Source organism: Staurois parvus, unplaced genomic scaffold, assembly GCF_062004578.1.
Source record: "Staurois parvus isolate SC_StPar_1 unplaced genomic scaffold, SC_StPar_1.0 ptg000019l, whole genome shotgun sequence".
NCBI classification, from domain to species: domain Eukaryota; kingdom Metazoa; phylum Chordata; class Amphibia; order Anura; family Ranidae; genus Staurois; species Staurois parvus.
This window is the reverse complement of record NW_028317815.1, coordinates 17,191,643-17,212,722: the sequence shown is the minus strand read 5'-3', so window position 1 is coordinate 17,212,722 and position 21,080 is coordinate 17,191,643. Positions and strand designations below refer to the sequence as shown.

At 38.8% G+C, this 21,080-nt stretch overlaps 1 protein-coding gene across 2 annotated transcripts in view; it reads left to right on the top strand.

The window, feature by feature from the left end:
* Positions 1–18,464, top strand: part of PRKAR2B (protein kinase cAMP-dependent type II regulatory subunit beta) — a 163,115-nt gene extending 144,651 nt beyond the window's left edge. For both annotated transcript variants that reach the window (XM_089685245.1, XM_089685254.1), the window contains exons 7-11: positions 2,125–2,226; positions 3,513–3,587; positions 4,991–5,056; positions 8,110–8,248; positions 13,996–18,464. In XM_089685245.1, the coding sequence (XP_089541371.1) occupies positions 2,125–2,226; positions 3,513–3,587; positions 4,991–5,056; positions 8,110–8,248; positions 13,996–14,129 (516 nt within the window). In that variant the 3' untranslated portion in view covers positions 14,130–18,464. The remainder of the gene's footprint in view (positions 1–2,124; positions 2,227–3,512; positions 3,588–4,990; positions 5,057–8,109; positions 8,249–13,995) is intronic.
* The last annotated feature ends 2,616 nt before the right edge of the window (positions 18,465–21,080 follow it).

Here is a 21,080-nt window from a genome sequence, read left to right as displayed (position 1 = left end):
ACACAAGTCCAAATCTCAGTGACAAAGGCCATTAGGGTTCTAGACTGCTGCCCTGCTTGTCAGTGCAATACAACTCAATCATTCAATGTTAATTGTTAGTGCAATCCAAATTAAATGCTGCTGCGACTACACAGTCTACTAGTTTTGTTAGTAAAATATTGCATTATGTACCTACGACTCCATTCTATGTTTGTTCACCTAAACTAAGCTTCTTGTAGAATATGCGAACAGTTTTTCCTCCTATTCTTGTCATAGCCTATAGGTGTACTGTAGAGTGGACAAACGTGGTTTGCTTTGTGTGGCTTAACATCTGATCTTGTTATTGTGACACTAAATCTATCCAGCTGACTGACATAGGAGGAAGACAACACAAGGCAGCTACTAGAAAGTATAACTGCTCAGGACCAGCTACCTTGAGAACTAACTGTTGTGCTTATATAAAGCAGACCCAAAATCCTTCCAAAAGCTCACAAAATGAAAAAAGTGTTTACAGATATTTTTTGCACCTTCGACCTGCTGGTTAAATCTGGTTTTGCTGCAGACAGACCACTGTATAAAACCATTTCACTCTGCTGGTTGTATTCTAGGGTGGGGATACTTCCCACTCTTTCAATTCAGGGCATTTGGGGTTTGGGAGGTGGACTTTATGATTGATGGTACTTGCATGTGGAGTATCAGTTAACTTGTTCTGCCACTATTAGTTGTGGGGGGCATTGGTAAAATTGATTGAAAATGCGTACATTTAAAGTACTTTAGTAACAATTTTTATGCAGGAAAATACAAAACAGACAGTTGGTGATACAATTATAGAGCAGTAATTGGCAAAATATGATGTGTCATGTAACAACATTTGTAACCAAGCTAGCTGCACTAATTAATGTTTCCAGTCTGGGTTAAAATGATTAAAAAAAATGCTAAGAGGTTCTGTGCTCATCCCTAAGTCATCCCTCAAACCACGCTGCTTTATAAATATCAAGATGATATTAAATGGGCAATATATACAACATACAGCACTACCAAAAAACATATGAATAAGAAATCTAATAGTTTTTATAATGCAAATAAAGCATACAGTGCATATAAATAGCTATGCATAGTTAATAGATCAACAAACTATCAAACAAATAATGAAAACGAGATGAAATGTGCAAAATCAATCCAGATTTATGTTGATTAAATTAAAAAAATGTTGAATCCACACACCTTGTGTTTAAACAAATATCTTCCACAAAACATGAAAAAGAATCTTCACACCACTTGTTGCAAAATTGTCATACAGCACAGGCTAACAGAACTCAAATTCACATGACTCCCTTGGTTCCTAACAATCCAGCATTAAGGATCTGACATTTAAAAGATGACATCTGCACAGGCGTAATACGTCGGGTGTGGCTTGAGTACCATGATGTCAGCAAACTGAGAGGAGGCCACTTACAGATTAATATGGCATTTGATTCATCTCTTAACTGTCAGATTCATAGTGCAGGACTGAGCATTTTTTGTGAGTACTGCTGGATTGCTTTTGATGTGACTTTTTAATAAAGCATGAGTCTTTTTCTCTTTTTGTACTTACGTGAATGGACCTTCTTTTGTGACTGTTTTTGAAGACCTGAAGAACCAGGGGATTTCTGTACACTTGAGCATTGTTACCCTCCCCTTTGCAGCGATTTTGCAACAAGGGATCAAATAAATCTGTGAGTGAATTGTGCCACTGGGGTGCATAATGAAGGATGTGAAGCACAGCCACCTTACCACACTGCATGTGACAACGCATTTCATCACATTTTGGAAAATAATTGTTTAAACACTACATTTTGTATGGACTCATAGTTGGTTTAATTTAGCAATATTTATTTGGATGGATTTTGAATAATTTGTGTATTTTACATTGAATTCATTGATGGATTATTGGTGTATTAATTATGCACAGTCATTGATTTGTGCTGTATGATTTGTTTGCATTATAGGAATTATTAGGTTTATGATTTATACATTTATGGGTAGTGCTCTATGTTGTATGTAATGGGTTATCGTGATGCCTCTAATTTTTCTGTGTGAAATTACTGTACAATAGTGTGATCTGGGAACATAATGATTAATACTTTGTTTTTGTTTGATCTAAAGGATAGAGCAACTTTCCGGAGAATAATTGTTAAAAATAATGCCAAAAAGAGAAGAATGTATGAAAATTTTATAGAGTCTCTACCATTCTTAAAGTCTTTAGATGTAAGTATTACTAACACCACAGAAATCACAGGGCCCCTTAATAAATAATCACTAAGAATCCCACTTTTACATGTTGTAGTATGAAAATAAGCATCCTTTACCTCAATCATTTCGGCTAACTGTATTTATATACCTTAATTTTATCCCTATAAGACAATGAAAAGTTAAACCTTGTTATCAGGTGAAGGCTTATGAAATCTTTTTTTGGATGACCTAATGGTCAGACTGCCTAAGGCTCCATGAACACTGGTCTTAAATAAAATGGCAGTTCCCTTGGCAGAAAAAATACTGATATAGACCGTTTTTGTGCACAGTTTAGGTAAATGTAGGGTTTTTTTTCCCTGCCTTTATACATTGAGCTTAAAATATGCTTCTAATCCTCCTAATGTGCATGAATACATATGATAACACTGAGATGCTTCTACAGGCAACACACAAAAGTCCTGTAAAAGCAGCAATATTTAAGCAAGAGTGCATGGGGCCTAAAACATTATCAGCCCAAGACCTGCTGTTCTTTTTATTAGCTTTCTGTTAAACCTTCCTGTATTTTACCAGTTGTCCTGTCCTGCATATCAAATCTGACACCGAGAGCAGTCTTCGCTGCATAATGGGTAACTGAGAAGATTTATGCCCTGGCTTCCTACAGGAGTGACGTCTATACCACTCTGATGGCTGCGATGTGGCCATGCAGTGGGTCATGGTTCCCCTATATAAATCTTAACGTAGACCTCATTTAGAATACTGTGTCTAGTTCTGTAGACCACATTTACAAAAAGATATTGATAAGATAGGACGAATCCAGAGACAGGTAACAAAAATGGTGAAGGTCTGGGGGATCAAACATATTAGAAAAGCCTTCAGTAACTGAATATGTACAGTCCGGAGGAAAGAAGGGAAAAGGGGAGACATGATTGGAACCGTTAAATACATCAAGGGGGTGAATAGGATTCAGCAGAGCAGAAATTTCAATATGAAGCCAAGATCAAGAATATGGGGACATGACTTCAAACTAGCAGGAGGAAAGTTCAAAACTAATCTTAGAAAGTATTATTTTACTGAAAGAATTAAGACTTCCAGTAGAGGTAGTGAGTCAGTCAACAGTAAGGGGATTCAAACATGTTTGGAAAAAAAACAGGGATCTATACTCATACAAAAAAAGTTAACAAAAAGATTAATATATAACGCAAAAAAAATGGGCCATACACAATGGACCACATGGTCTTTTTTCTACCATCACTTTTCTTTATTTCTATTTGCAGATTCATTTGTTTTTAATCACCCTGCAGGTATCAGAACGTTTAAAGGTGGTGGATGTCATTGGCACCAAAAACTACAGTGATGGAGAACAAATCATTGCTCAGGTACTTTTTTTTTTTTTTTTTTTTTTAATATTACTGTTTTTATTTGTTAAATTATGCCAGTAAAATAATATTTTTAATTTACAATAAATAAGCTACAAACTACCTAGAATGGGTAAATTTTATATTACAAGGCAGGACAGAAAAATCAGCTTTTTTAATTCAATATTTGCCTGTTTGTTATTTTTTGCTTGTGGAGTTTCTTATAGAGGTCATTTCACTCATTCAGGGGAAAGGGACAGGTTCCCTTGATAGGGCACCTCTCCCACTCACTTGCTGATGTCCTCTGCTGTTTTGTTATTCTGTCAGAAAGCCCTTGGAAATACCTGGTACTTCTGAGCATGGGGTAGCATGTGACCATTCTTTCAGGCTTAGGCCACATTCACATTTGTGAATAGGCTTGGATAGCAGGGCTTCCTGGCAATTAGCTGCGGGAGGCAGCCCTGGTAAAAGCAATAGGAGGCTGCTGGCTCCCTCAACTAATCCAAGGCTACTCACATGTAATAGCTTATGCATTGATCACTTGCAAGTGATTGGCCCTGGATAGCGCATGCAATCGGTGCATCAGGGAAGGGTAGTATCAGTGGGTAGGCACATACCTATGTTAATGTAGAACTAAAGGCAAAACATTTTTTTGTCATATTGGATAGAGTAATGGAGGGTTATAACCCTTGTAAGGTTTATTTTTTCCATCTGTGTCCCATTGGCTAGACTTCATTTTACTTCCTGTCTTATAGCCAAAACAGAAAGTGAGTAAAATTCCTCTATAGTGAAGGAATCCCTGGTTGTCACCAGATTTACTGTCTCCATTGGAAGATGTCCCCACTATTCCTGTTCCAGGCACAACCCAAAATTTGGGATTTTTTTTACTTTCCCTGTCGGTGATAATGGTAAGTAGACAATGGCAAATAGAGAAAAGGTACACAGACAGCTATAAAAACCTGACAGGTGTTCTTATCCCTCTCTGCTCTATCCAAAACTAACTATTTTTACTTACAGTGATGTTCATTTAGAAAAAGCCTTCTTTGAATGATGTGACATTATAAGGGCAGGTGTGTTTTGCTGAAACACTAAAAGAGCACTAGTAGTGCTGCTGTTATGTGTAGTTGTGGGTTCATTTTAAATATAATGTGGAAAATCTCTCCAAGGTTCTGCTGATTTTGTAATACAGTCCAATTTTGACCTTATGTAAAACGTTCATAGATGTGGCTTGGGTCTGTCAAATGGGCATACCTTTTACCTATTTGCTGGACTGTTATTGCTTGTTTTCATTTTTCCTTCATATCACGTGGTAGCTGTTGTTATAGTTTTTATTATGTGCTTTAGTGTAATATCTTTTTATTGTATTTCATTTGTGTGTGCTTCTTTCAGCATCCCTCAATGATATAATCTGTTTCCTATGACAGGGAGATGGAGCAGATAGTTTTTTTATTGTAGAATCTGGAGAAGTCAGAATAACCATGAAAACCAAGGTATGATTTTGGTTATATTTACTTTCCTTAGTTTAATCCCTTTAAAGCCTATGTTCTTATTGGTAAAACAGTAACTTTGTGTGTTTCTAAGATAGTTAGTTATTAGAAATGCTTTATAATTCATAATTGTCAGTTCGGAAAATCATTTTCTAATGGGTGCTTTAGAATTCAAAAGCTATGACTATATTCATTATTTTGACACATAAATTAGGGATGGGACCTGTCTTTTACAATCTGGTAATGTATACAGTATAATAATACTGATAGTAGTGAAATATTAGGAATCCACTATGTTGTGCCACCTAAGATAGTACTAAAATCCCATCTCTTTGGGTTCCATCTTTTTTAACTCATAGTGAATAGAAAATACCCTATTTATAGATGGCAATAAAAGCAGATTTAAAAGCAAATCTTTTAAAAAAATCTCAGCTATAGAAGTCTTCCCCTGTTTCCGAGTGTATTGAATGTCATAGCATGACCTATGATATAAAGATGCATGTGATCATTCCAATAAGAATTCTCCCAAAGAAGTAGCACACTTGAAATCCTCCAGGATGTTAAATCAAATTCATTTTGTTTAATCCATTAAAAGTATATAGCAGCGATAAACATTCTTCCATGTCTGAAGTAAATAGATTTACTAATGCACTTAGGTAATAACCAGCCCGCCCCTTCCTCTTGGCAATGTGATAAGTGGCTCTTGGCGAACACCAGTGTGTGAATTAAAATACATTTCATGCATTTTGGAAGAAATGTAAACAAGTAATATATTTGCATACAAGTTACAGCGCTGTGATCAGAAACTCTACATATTACATAAATATAAATGGCATGCTCTTCTGAACAGGTACATTTCTGACAATTCTATACAGACTCAGAGCTGTCCCTTCCCCCATTCCTATTGGCCCACAACTATGATGGGCTGCCTCATTGGCCAATTGCAACATGTTTAAGGCAGGAGTTAACAGAACTTCGCCTGTTCACAGTGGCCCAGGATACAGCCATAACAGTCGACAATATGCGCTGCAGCTTGTATGATCAGGCACTGTAGCGTAACCGACCCAGACTGCGCTCGAGTCCTTCTGTTAGACTACTGCTTCCCCGTCCGAAGACCAACAACAGACACCACAGCTGACCATACAAGACTAGACAACACCAGTCTTGAAGTAAACCAGGAGGTAGACTACTTTATTTGAACACAGATACAAGATATATACACTCAGGGGACAATCCCCCCTCCCTGCATAATGAAGCAGGGCAATCTACATTTAGTAACAAGAGACAGGCAGGTATTCAAACTTCACACCAGCAGACAGTCCCATCAGGAGGGAGGGCTGATGGAGACACCCCCCCCCCCCCCACTAAGCTAATACACATAAACACATACACATACACACCCATAATAGTTTGCTCCCAAACCAGACAAACAATAGAACAATGGGATGCAGCCACATAACATTAAACGATCAACAACCCCCACTCCACCTATCTCCTCAACATGTCTACACAGTCTGAGACAAAGCCCACACAATATTAGGACAGATCACCCTGTACCCCCTAACAGGCACAGGGTGATTTACACATAAGAGGGCTATGGGGAACTGAGACAGGGGTCTCCCCACCTCTCCAAAGTGAGCTGGGTTCCATGGGCCTCCCACCCAAAGTGACTTCCGCCACAGGCACCTCTAGTTAAACTGCACTTTATACCCGCTAGCAGCTTTCTTTATTTTAAAGTGACAGAATCTCTTTAAATCTAATTGTTACTAAGAATGTACACTACAGCTAAAGGGAAAAATCAGCTTTCAGATGCATGTAGGGAACACAGCCCACTTGTTCAGTACTTCCGTTTTTCATCCTGGAATTGTAATATACCAGTTCACCCCAGTTTCTTTTACTGATTTTCTGGTGATGATAGACTCTACTGGCTTGCAATGCTAAAGTGCTGTCCTTGTTGCCTCACATACAGTAAGTACACATCAGCCCGCATGCTATATTGATCACACACTGGTGTTCATTGTCTAGGGGCAATGAGGGGTGGTGCAATTCATTGTTACAGTCCATCACACTGTTTAATTTTTTCTTTTTGTAAACTCTTTTAAAGTGCCAGCAAATAACATTTCAACTCTATGCACCATAGCATGTTGTGATGTACTGTGGTGCAGTGAGATGTGGTGAGGTGAGGTGAGGTACGGTGCACTGCGTGAAATTGCAAACATTTTTATGCAGCACACTGCAACATATCTGCATGATGTAAACAGGGCACATAAAAAGCAAACATTTTCTATGTTCCCTTGCATTGGGCCTACTTTGATCTATGCAGCTCAACAGACATCATGTGAACGAGCTCCAAGGGTGTAAAGAATATAACAGAACTACAATATTTCCCTTAGCCACCAATAAGATTCAGATCAGCAGTGAAAGTTTAAATGTGCTTGGTGATGCAGGAAGCTTCAGACATATAGGCACAATCGGACCCCTTGAGGTCTTTTTTCAGAGTGGTGCATAAACATGTGTACTCAGAATGCCTAAACACAATGCTTATACCTATTGATGCCAGAGGAGATTCACACTCAGATATCACCAATACTGATTTATCTTAGGAGACAACTGTAACTACTGGCTTATATTTTCCAACATGGATAGTTTTTATATCACCTGAGAGCTGTCATCCAATGCTATATTGCATTTTCTGTTCATGATCATGAATATGGCAATTTTGGTCTGATCTATAGAGATCACATTTTGCTTTTGACACCTTACGAAACCTTAAGAAGCTGCTAAATCCTGGGATGCATTCTACTCTGGGACAATGTCACTAGCAAAAAAGCTCAGTAGATGCACAGTACATTGACTGTTCCAAAACTAGTGTCCAGCAAAAAGATAAAATAATTAAATCTTACACGTTTTTTGATTAGATAATTTTCCCTGATAGGATCCTTTTAAGTGGAAATATGGATTTGCTTTTGCTGTTACTCCCAAATGAACTGTTTAATATGTTTATACATTAATATAGCTTTTATTTCCACAGTGAAATATACTTTTTGTTTTCTTAGAGCAAAGCAGATTCTGAAGACAATGAAGCCGTTGAAATTGCTCGTTACTCCAGAGGGCAGTATTTTGGAGAACTTGCCTTGGTGACCAACAAACCCCGAGCTGCCTCAGCATATGCTATTGGTAGTATAAAATGTTTAGGTACGTGCTTGTGTTCATTTTCATAGCTGAATATGGGGTTAGTTCTTTAAGCTTCACTTTTTGTTCTAATATATCATTTTCTCATCCAAGTGGTCAGTTCACAAAAAAATAATTAACATAGCTGTGGAATCTATAGTTCTTCTAATTATGTATAAACAGTTCAGCTATACTGCCACTTTCAGGAGGTTGGAACACTGGCAAAAAAAACACATTAAGATAGCACCTATATAACCCAAACAATCTGACTATATTTTTGTTGGCTTTTTTATTTTTATTTTTATTTTTTTTAGTCAACATACTTGGTACACTGTAGATATTTTTTTATTTGGTGTCTTTAATAAATATCTTAATTAGACTGCTGAAGCTAGTCTCTACACAGCAGCTATCCAGATAGGTGTATCCTCAACTACAGCTTTGGAGGGTGTACCCAGACCGCGTTGGACTGAAGATTGCAGGGATAGCGTGGTATGTGACCTCTGACTCAGTCCTATAGCACTCTTTGGATCCAGAGCTGTGGCACAGCCTCTGAAGTGAACCAATCTCTGATGATTTGGATAGTAAACAAGGACATTTCGGGCTGAAGCACTGAAATCTACTTCACAGTTGGTGTCATTGGGCACCATAAAAAATCCTGCCACAGCCATTTTAACACAGCAACAATTAACACTGAGGAAACTGGCACTGACAGCACCTGCTAGGTGGATTTTTGCCTGTGTGCTCGGTTCTTTTCTTTCTTACCATCCAGCCTAGAGGAAGCAATATTCCACTGCTGCTCCTTGTTATGAAGCACCTCGTTGATCGTTCAGTCTCTAGCTTAGTTCCACTGCCCATCTTCAGTGACTTGGTCACCTCTGGTCACCTATGACTATCATCAGCACTGGCTGTTTGGGTTTGTGTGTTTGCTAGACCTTGCTTCATTTTGAACTTCGTTGTTTTCTTCTAAGTGGTTGTTGGGTTACTCAATAATCCCCCAGGGGTTAATCTGCCGCTGACTTTGCATATGTCTTTCAAGGATGGAGGATAGACCTGCTGCAATGGGTGACCTCAGACTATAGTTAACTACTATTTCCTGGGGTGATTACACTGTATTCCCTAATATGAACTCATAGCTGTAACCTAGATCGTGGAACCTCTATTATTATGAGGTTGGCCTCATTGGAGTCTTCTATAGCTTTCCTGCAGGAGGCTAAGACCTCTCCCATAACAAGAACCACTGTATCCAATTCAGGTTTTTGCCAGTTTGTGCACATTTAATAGAGCAATCTGTTTGTGTGCATTTCTGGAATCTGCCTAACCGTGTTCCTGCTCCAGTCATGGCAGAATCTGATTCTGACCCTACTGGACCTCTAACTTTCAGGGATGTATTTTTAACAAAAAAAGTGCAGAGCTATTTATCCAGTGAAAGAGCATGTACGTGCCCTTTTCCTTTAGTAGAACACTCAGGAGGCCTTCCATAAAGTGAATTAGTCTCCTATATTTTCACAGTTTATGCAGAGCTGAGGGTCCTATATTCTGCAATCCTTCTATAGATGTGAATTAACATCTGTCTAGTGCTAGTAATCTTGGGTTATCTTTGAGCCGAACTGATTGTCTTAAATTTTTGCTAATAAGCCCTCTCCTCATGGACCTTGGACCCTTAACTGGTGTATACCAGTCTTTTCCCCCATACACCCCTTTTTGATTTGCAGGTTGCTTGGAAGATTCCCTTTTTGGCATGCTCTCCCCTTCTTGTGCAGTTTTGTTCTCTGAGTTACGGAGTCTGCAATTTAGGCAAGGCACCAAGTTGGTCTCCCAGAGCAAAAAGTCTCAACTAACAGTATGGACTCATGAAAGACAGAAGTTGTCAAACAAATCTGATTTCTTTTTATGAGGAGGTAAACAAAAACTTTGAGGGGTGGTGGTGGACGTGGTATACTTGGATTTTACAAAAGCATTTGACACAGTTCCCCACACCCGGCTAATGTGTAAGGTAAAGTCTACAGGCTTGGAAAAATCTGTATGTAAATGGATAGAAAACTGGCTAAAAGATCGTATTCAGAGAGTAGTGGTTAATGATTCATACTCCGAATGGTCTAGGGCTGTTAGTGGTGTACCCCAAGGTTCAGTGTTGGACTCTTACTTTTTAATATACTTATAAAGGATATAGGGTCTGGGATTAAATATACAGTTTCAGTCTTTGCAGATGAAACTAAGCTGTGCAGTGGAATAATGTCCTTACAGGATGTCTCTAATTTACAAGCCAACCTCAATACACTGTTTAATTGGGCAACTATGTGTCAAATGAGGTTTAATGTTGATAAATGTAAGGTTTTGCACTCGGGGGCTAAGAATATACATGCACCATACATACTAGGGGGAGTACAACTGGGGGACTCAATGGTGTAGAAGGATCTGGGAGTTCTAGTAAATCACAAACTTAATAATGGCATGCAATGCTAAGCTGCGGTTTCTAAAGCAAGTAAAATCCTCTCTTGTATTAAAAGAGGTATAGACTCCAGAGAGAGAGATATCATTCTACCCCTGTACAAATCATTAGTAAGACCTCATCTGGAATATGCAGTTCAGTTTTGGGCATCAATTCACAAAAAAACATTGGGGAACTGGAGAAAGTACAGAGAAGGGCAACCAAACTTAGAAGAGGTATGGAGGAGCTCAGCTATGAGGAAAGATTAGAGGAACTGTATTTATTCTCTCTTGAGAAGCGGAGATTAAGGGGGGATGTGATCAACATGTATAAATACATTAGTGGTTCATATAGTGAACTTGGTGTAGAGTTATTCACCTTGGGCACTCTGTATGTCTGGAGGAAAAGAAATGTAATCTCCAAACACGGAAAGGTTTCTTCACAGTGAGAGCTATGAAAATGTGGAATAGACTCCATCAAGAGTTGGTTCTGGCCAGCTCAGTGGAATGTTTTAAAAAAGGCCTGGATTCTTTCTTAGATACACAGAATATAACTGGATACTAACATTTATAGGTAAAGTTGATCCAGGGAAAAACCGATTGCCTCTCGGGGGATCAGGAAGGAATTTCTTTCCCCTGCAGGAGCAAATTGGATCCTGCTTTGCTGGGTTTTTTTTGCCTCCCTCTGGATCACCTGTGGGTGTAGGATTATAACTTTTTTTTATGATTAAACTGGATGGACTTTTGTCTTTTTTCAGCCAGACTAACTATACAACCACTAGTTGTCAAATTCTAGCCACAAAATACTACCTTGGCCCAGTAAAGATCATATTTTTGTTCACCACTTTAGCTGTTGGCTTAGTTTTTTTTTGTCCTTTTTCAGGTGGTGTGCTGTTACATCTGTTTTTTTTGGTGGATGGTTAGTTGGTCCTCCTTTCACTGACTGAGACCCATGGCTCTTCTGGTACCACTTTCTTCCTTCAGTAATTGTTATTAATCTTGCTCTGAACCACCAGGCTTTCCTCAAGTGTCTTCTCCTTGGTCATGCCAAAATCCAAATTGGTTGTCCCTTTTTCATCTTCAGGCATTGATTTTTCCAGATACTGTTGCAGTATGATTCCCACTTATTTGGTCTATTAGTGGCTTTTGCCCACCCCCAGTTAGACTGCTTTTGGACACCCTGATTGTTAAGGAATTTTTACAGGTCCTATGTCCCTCAATGGACTTAATGAAAATAAGATGTTTGTACTTACTGTAAAATTATTTTCTTGAAGCCCATTGAGGGACATAGGTCCCACCCCTTGTGTTGCTGGCTCTTTGTAATAGTCTAGGGATTCCTACAATTTCTTTGACTTTAAATGGACTTTACTAAAAGATCTTATGGGACGTACGAACATCCTATTTTTTATTTCACATGAAATGGGCACCTACAGTTCAGTAGACCTTAGACTTTGACCTAGATCATGAAGTTGTCCCAGCTAGTCTTCTAACAGCAAGGTCCTTGACAAACTGCCTTGCTGAAGCATTTTTGGAGTAAAAAGATGCAATAACTCTATAAGACAAAATTAATGGACATTCTTTTGGTGGTAAAATCAATAATTATGCATATGTATCCCTTGGCTCAGCAGAACTACAGTTGCAAGAAAAAGTATGTGAACCCCTTGGGATTACGTGGAGTTTTGCATGAACTGGCCATAAAATGTGCTCTGAACGTCATCTAATTCACAACAATAAAAGAACACAGTCTGCTGAACATAATACTACACAAACATTAGATGTTGCCATGGTTTAATTGCACATAACATGTAAACATTCACAGTGCAGGGAGGAAAAGTATGGGAACCTTTGGACTTAATAACTGGTTGACCCTCCTTTGGCAGCAATAACCTCAACCAAACGTTTCCTGTAGTTGCAGATCAGACCTGCACAACGATCTGGAGTAATTTTGGACCACTCCTCTTCACAAAACTGTTTCAGTGTAGCAATATTCTTGGGATGTCTGGTGTGAATCGCTCTCTTAAGGTCATGCCACAGCATTTCAATCGGGTTGAGGTCAGGACTCTGACTGGGCCACTCCAGAAGGTGTATTCTGTGCTGTTGCAGCCATTGTTTTGTTGAATTACTTTTATGCTTTGGGTCATTGTCCTGTTGCATCACCCATCCTCTGCGGAGCTTCAGTTGGCGGACAGATGGTCGTACGTTTTCCTGCAAAATGTCTTGATAAACTCTGGCATTCATTTTCCCATCAATGACAACAATCCGTCCAGGCCCTGAGGCAGCAAAGCAGCCCCAAACCATGATGCTCCCTCTAGTGGGGATGAGGTTTTGATGTTGGTGTGCTGTGCCTTTTTTTCTCCACACATAGTGTTGTGTGTTCTTCCCAAACAACTCAATCTTGGTTTCATCTGTCCACAGTATATTTTGCCAGTAGTGCTGTGGAACATACAGGTGCTCTTTTGCAAACTTCAAACGTGCTGCAATATTCTTATTGGACAGCAATGGCTTCCTCCGTGGTGTCCTCCCATGTACTCCATTCTTGTTTAATGTTTTCCTTATTGTAGATGTGTCAACAAAAATGTTAGCATGTGCCAGAGATTTCTGTAGGTCTTTAGCTGACACTCTGGGATTCTTCTTTACCTCATGCAGCATTCTGCGCTGTGCTCTTGCAGTCATTTTTACAGGACGACCACGCCTAGGGAGAGTAGCAACAGTGCTAAATGTTCTCCATTTGTAGACAGTCTGTCTTACCGTGGTCACATGAACATCAAGGTTTTTGCTGATACTTTTGTAACCCTTTCCAGCTTCATGCAAGTCAACAATTCTTGATCGTAGGTCTTCTGAGAGCTCTTTTCTGTGAGGCATGGTTCACATCAGACAGTGCTTCTTGAAACCAGTAAACCCAAAACAGGTGTGTGTTTTTTAAGGGCAGGACAGCTGTCAGCAACACATCCAATATCATCACACTGATTGGAGTCAAGGTTGGCTCACTCCTCGCTCCAATTAGCTCTGGGGGAAGTCATTAAGCTAGGGCCTCACATACTTTTTCCTCCCTGCACTGTGAATGTTTACATGTTATGTGCAATTAAACCATGGCAACATCTAATGTTTGTGTAGTATTATGTTCAGCAGACTGTGTTCTTCTATTGTTGTGACTTAGATGATGTTCAGAGCACATTTTATGCCCAATTCATGCAAAACTCCACGTAATCCCAAGGGGTTCACATACTTTTTCTTGCAACTGTACCTCAAGTTGCTGCACATGACTGTAATGTTATCAACATGGCACAAATGTTTGCCTGAATTAAATATAGGCGTTGAGTATTTTGTTTTCTATTTTCTCATAGTTATGGATGTTCAAGCATTCGAAAGGCTTTTGGGACCCTGTATGGAAATTATGAAAAGAAACATTGCAAATTATGAAGAGCAGCTGGTTGCACTATTTGGAACAAATATGGACATTACTGATCCAAGTTCATGAGTGGAAGATACCAATGTGGAAGACTGGACAAAAATAGAAACCATAGCACAGTAGTGGTCAGTCCACTGAGAATGTGTCAGTTTTTGTGTAGATGCCAAGCATATTCTGTGATTATTTTATTTTTTTTAATAGCGCCTTTAGTGGCTGAAAAGCTCGCAGTCCATAACTGCTTTGCAACAGCTTGCTGATTATACTGAAGGTTTTAAAACTTTTAATGATTTTTTTTTTTGTATTGTTATCTATTATTTACAGGTATGCCGGTAAAAAACATTGTGATTTTATAGACTTGATTTGCAATATTTCCTAAGCATTTAGGGTCTAGAAACTCAGAGATCTAATTTAGATGACTCTGCATCTTCCCAGTACAATATAATTGTACAGCTAATAGATTAAATACATGTGCTGTTTTAGGGCAGTCAGACGTAATGGCTTACCTCCAGTACAGAACTCTGTAATTCTATTAACCAGATAGGCTTAGCATGTTGTATTTTTTGCATTGGCCCTTTAAGATTACAACTGAATACAGAATGAGCCAGTAAGCATGCCAGTGCCATTTCAATGAAATGTGTAATGTGTGTTTTTTATATTGTGTCAATTTTTAATAATTTTATTTCATGCAGTTTTTTTAATAAGGTACAGCAAAAGCATTTGGTACCAACCCATTTGGAAGCAGTTTATCCTGGACTGCTCAAACTGATTACAGGGTCAGTTCAATTTCACAATATTGGCCTTATTCAGTTGGTGCTAAGTATAGTAACTCAGTACAACCATTCGCAAATCAACCCTGATCTTTACTAAAATTGATTGTTATGAGTTACCACACTTCGCACACTATCACTACTCTTTGTGCTGCCTTAGGGGTCTTATAGATAAATACCAGGTCCAGAATTCACCCAGTGCTCATCGTTTCTGATGACCCCACTGGGGCACATTTGTGAAGTTTTCAAAAAGCAACAGCGGCCACAGCCTAAAAAGCTGCATGTCAATCTTTGGTGACAGAAATAGACAAACATTCTAAAATCTAATTTACACTGCAAATACAATCTAAAAATGAGATTTAACATATAATCTGTTTTTACTGCACTGTAATTTGATGAGTCAACATATACATTTGTATTTTAATAGAACTTATGTGCTGCTCCTTTCAATACCCAAAGAATGAGAAATGATCTGGGCATGTTTGTATGTAAATAATAGTGTTTTAGATCATAACACTACCTTCATATTTTAAATAGCTCCTTTGTGGCATCTGTTGAAAACATCCCAGATAAACTAGGAGACAGTCCTGTGGCAATAGTGTGCAGGAAGGTATTAGTGACTTAGTGAGCACATTGGCATTTTAAGAATTAAATGCCATGCTTATGTGTTCTGTCCATTTTTACACACACTAATGTGTTTTGTGCATATTGCCACTTTGGCACTTCTGGCATTTTCTAGAGTTGAGGTTTTCTTGGTTTACGAATGATCAAACATATAGCAAAGCCTATGAGCACTTAGTACTTGTCCCCCACTTTCCCCTATACTTTTCGATCATATTCATTTCCAGCAGTCTGAGAGCTAAACACCCAGGATGTCATGAATATGTCTTATATGTCCTCACTGGATTTTAACCAGCACTATAACACCTTGCATTTATCCCATGTATCTGTGACAATGCCATCTAGTACAGATATGCTCCGTACAAAAGTATATTTGTCAATAATGCAGTTAGTGTAGCCAGTAGCACAAACCCAGTCTTCTCATATACACCATGTTTATTTCAGAAGATGTGAGAGTACTGTTTATGCTAGTTTTTGTCTCTCTTCCCATCTCATTTGATGAATGACCTAGTTCTGTCTTCACAGCGCACCAGTATTATAACATCTGCTTTGTGTCTCAGTGTTATGGTGAAATGAATGTGTTCTCTTCATGTTAATTACACACTGTGCAGGATTTATTAAACCACATGTCTCAAAGTGAGATTTGATAGGATAGTAATAACTTATACTGAACCAAGACTGATCACTCTATTTAGTGTCGTTGTGCAACGACATACATAGAATACATCCTGACAGCCATAGGACTGTTTTTATCGTAACACCGGTCATCTTTGATTAAAAGTAAAGAAATGAAAATGTAGTCTCGTCCAGAGCTCCCGCTCAAAGTCCATGTTTATTTTTTCCCAAGAGCAGTCTGGGAAATAAAAACATACCTTCGACTGGTTGATTTGCTTAATACCTCTGCTTTTCTTTACTGTGTTTTAAATAAGACCCATTCCCCATATGCAGTAATTTTGTATTAGACAGAAAAAAAACAGAGATACCGTGGCATGGCTCATTGCTTAAACGCTTTTTTTTTTTTTTTTTTCACATGAGTCCTAGTTGAGAACACTAGTCCTGCTGGCTCACAGTTTTTTGTCAAAGAGCTCTATTGGAGATTCCCAGTTACCACAGAAGAAACAGGCAATACAGATCAAATATTATATTGTTAATTTCTATGTTTTAAAACAAATCCTTACATTTACTGACATCTGGTGTAATATCAAAGATCGGTTTTGGTGTTTTATTCAGCTCGTCTAGGCTCCTAGAGTTGTCTCAATGAAAATCTTTCAAGGTATAATCATAGGCTGTTATAAAAATGACTTTGTTTATTGTGCACACGTAGATATAAATTGTTTGTACAGCAATGTGCCACTTTCACTCCACTACCACTGTTTTAACCTTAGAAATAATAATGAACATGTACTGCTCACAAACTGGAGATGCCACTTTCATTTAACCTGAAAAGAACAACCTCTTCCTTCCCTGCAAAAATAAGCATTGTCTACTGCAGTTGCCCAGAATATTATAGAATTAAATGCAGAGCTGTTCAATAAAAAAAATAATTCCACACACTTTTGCTTAGATGTTAGTTTCAATGGAAGCCAAAGATTTGTATCAAAGTGTTAACTCAGTAGTTCCATCAACATGTTCATTGGCCGTAAGACGCAGGATGTCCTTTATGATGCTGACATTTATAGCCCCCAATTGACAGCATTCAGACATATATTAAGGGGGCCTACTGCATATAGTTCTGTGTTGTACTGGTCTCTGGCATGAGTCCTGGTGCTGACTTCAGTAATAGAAACCAATGAAGAGCAAATTTCACTCTACACATGTAGTTTCTATAGTAGACTCATTTCAACTGTAGCCAGTCCCTTCATATTACTTAAAAGTATGGCGAAAGGTTTTTTGGCCATACTTATTTTCTGGGTTACAGGAGTGCACTTTTGCTCTCCTGCGACCAAGAATCAGCCAACAGTGGACTAAAGCCTGCTGTCGGCTGACGTCACAGAGCTGGTCCAGGCTCTGAAAGAATCCCAACAATAATGCCAGTTTTCCATCTAGATGCCTGACCAGCAGCTGGCTCAGCCTCTGTCCCACTAAGAGCCTGAGGCAGCCACTTCCACCCCAGCCTGGGTGCTCCAGTGAGTGCTGGAGGGGCAGAGCAGAGAGTGGTGACTGACAGTCACCGCTCTCTGCTCAGAGCAAACTTGAGAACTGAGTGGTCAGCGGTCATGTGATCACTCTGTTTTCAGGCTGAGAGCCAGCAGGGGACAGCTGCAGCATTGGACCGATGCTGCAGCAGGCAGGTAAGTATATATATTTTTTCACTATGCCCACATTTCTTCTTTAAAAACCTGTACATTAATACCTGTTAGGAAATTAATAATTAGAAACTCAATTTGACTAGTTGACTGTAAACGGTTGCCTTGTGCATACTAATTTTTTTAATGTATCCATAAATATGCTGCAAAGACATGGATATTTTCTCACTGAGCACCATTTCACAGCATGAAGTGAATTATCACTCCTATATTCAAATAAAACAGTACTCCAGAATGGCTATTTTATTGTGGAAGAAAGTCTTAAGTAGAAAAAAGAACTTTTCTGTGACACTAGATGTGTCCAATCCTTTAAAAGAACAATGCAACCAACCATAGTTTTTTTTACTACAAAGTCTCTATATTTTCCCTTATTTCCTTTGTTGCTTATTTTGTAATAGTTGTAATGGAAGCTGACATAAAGCATCTCGTTCTAATGAAGCAACTGAGCACTTTCAGAATTGCTAGTGTTGGTGTACCAGGTAACAAGTAAGTAGTGGCAGAATGAAATGTAATAAAGATTTTTCATTGATTCATATGAATCTTGTAAATTACAGCACTAGTTTTATGTTACTTATATTTCATCTATGTATTAAATAGCTGTAATATTGGATAACTTTGGCATATAACGCTTGTCACAATATTTTCTGTATAAGTTATTTTAGTTTTTCATTATCGATGAATATTATAAACAGCACTTTTATTACATAAAATTTGTTGTAATTGATGTTTTTGTCTTTCCCACCATGTATTTTTATTTTTGTTTTCCAATTTAGCTGCTTTTAAATCTGAAGTTTAGGTATGGCAGTTTTTACATAGTTACAGTACATTGGTCTAGCTTGGATCAATGAAAGTGTGTGTGTACTATACCTGTGGGATCCCAGTCCAGTGGAAGCTGGAAATCACTTTGGTAGCCACCGCTACTACAGTGATCTCCACTAATTTATGGGCTTTGTGCTGAGCAGCTGCCCTGCTGCATTGTGAACAGAGGCGGTCACTCGTATTACACAGGTGCCATTCAGGCAACACTTTTCTCACTGAATGCAAAGTGCTTTCTGATTGGATAACCTTAAGAGGTGGAGTGGTGATAGCATGATCTGTACATTTTCTCAATGAATGCATAGCATTCGCCGATTGGACAAGGTGAAGTGTCCTCCGAATGGTGCCTGCACACTTTTTTTTAGTTTTGGTTAGAGTAGGTAATGCTTAAAACTTTTCGTTTTTTTTTTTTTTTTTTTTGGTCTGTGTCCTGTTGGGGAGATTTTTCTTTACTTCCAATCCTAGGGAAACAACAGGCAAGTGAAAGAAAATCTCTCTAATTTGAGGTAAAATTACTTCTTATACAGTTGTTTTCAGAACAGGTGTCCTTATTGGAAGCAGTGCAGTAAGATTTTGGATTTCCTGTCACTTTCTATCACGAGGATGAACAACGAGAACACATTTCTCCAGCAGCAGCACAGACAGCAATAAAAACTTGACAGAATTAATAACTCTTCCCCACTCCACCCAAACCTAAAACAAAAGTTTGGGTTAGAGATACAATTTAAAGAAAAAATGAAATTCTGTTCATTAATTCTAAGTACAAGGTGTAATACAAGTACAAGTAATACCAATGGGTCAAATAACACAGATTGTGCTCCATCTCTAAAACACCATATATTAAAGCATTTTTATGGGTGAGATACAAAGATCGAGAGCCAGAGGAACACATGTAAGTGCCATAGCATTGTATTGTTATTGTACTGTCGCATGTATTGTCTCCCATTGTATTGTACAGTGCTGAGTGAACTGTTGGCGCTTTATAAATACTGTATAATAATAATAGCTCCCATAATACAGACTGGATCCATCATAAGACACTTTTTGATGGATTGATTTGGTTGCACAGTTTGCAAATGCTGCAAACTGTGCAACCAAATCAATCCATCAAAAAGTGTCAGACACTCAAAAGGGATCTTCAGTATCTCCAGATCATACAGCTGCACCTCCAGTAATGTTGTGTACCTTAACGAGTGCAGAAAGTGTAGCAAAGGATCCTATGTTGGCGAAACAGGACAGAAGTTGCAACCAAGGATGAATTTTCACAAACATACCATCAAGGAACATAAAGAAGATGACTTTTGCACACCTGTGGGACGCCACTTCGCGCAACCAGGCCACGCTATGGAGGACCTCAATGTTTTAGTTTTTAAAGGAAATTTCAAATCCATTCAGGAAAGAAAAACTTTTGAACTAAGAATGATAATTCTATTTGACACAAGAGATAAGGGCCTTAATTTGGACATGGGATTCCTCACTCATTAGCCAACATTTTTATGACTCCCTCTGTGAGTGTTGTTCTCCCCCCCCCCCCCCCCAGTCTTTGCTTTTGCTTTGCTGTGTCTTATCTCTAGGCTAACCCTAGGCTTGTGTTTCTTTCTGCTTTTTTTTTTCTCATCCCCCACATCTCTTCTAACATTCTGCTAAAACTTTGTAATAGTACTGCTTGGACCTTGAAGAAGGGGACACACCCCGAAAGCTTGTCCTCAAAATTGTATGTTAGTGCAAATATAAAAAAAAGTATCACATCAGTACTCAATTGTTTCTTCAGCAGCAAAACATGAAACCTAAAAAGGAGGGGGGGGGGGGGGGGAGTGCAGATAAGCCTAAAGTGTGTGGCTTGCATTGCCAGCAACAGCAACAAAAGTACTTAGAAGGAACTCACATTAGCCCTGAGCTGCTGTATATTACTTTTCCATCCAGAGAGACCAAATTTTATCAATTTAGTGGAACATCCCCTAATGCTGTTGGTAGCTTTATACAACAGGAGAACAGAATTTAGAAGAGTTTTCCACTTAGAAAGGGTTGGTAGGGCTGAGGATTTCCAAAGCAGCATAATCACCTTTCTCGTGTAAAAGAGCAGCAGACCAAGTAATGTTCTAGAAGCTTTTTGTGGGCCAAGGTTCAACAAGAACGAATAGACATTCAAAGTCCAGGGTTATCTGAATGTTAGCATCAGCTGCAATGAACTGTGAGATCTGAGCCCAATAATGACTTACTGCAGGACAGGTCCAGTCGGGCGGACTGATCATTTGGAAACTCGGGCACTGCCCGAGGGCCCGGGGTCAGTAGGGGACACCATGAGATGCCCCTGGTACCTTTTTCATAAGCTTTTTTGAGTTTGGGCAAGGACACAGGGGCCCCATGAGTTGTCAATCCGCCCCTGGGTCCATTATATGTGGAGGGAGTTTGTATGTAAACTGTTGCATCTCCAGCATGCAGTGGAGTGGTCATCTGAAAACTTCCCCACTCTCTTAGGTGTTAGGTAATAATGATGTACGATTTCAAAT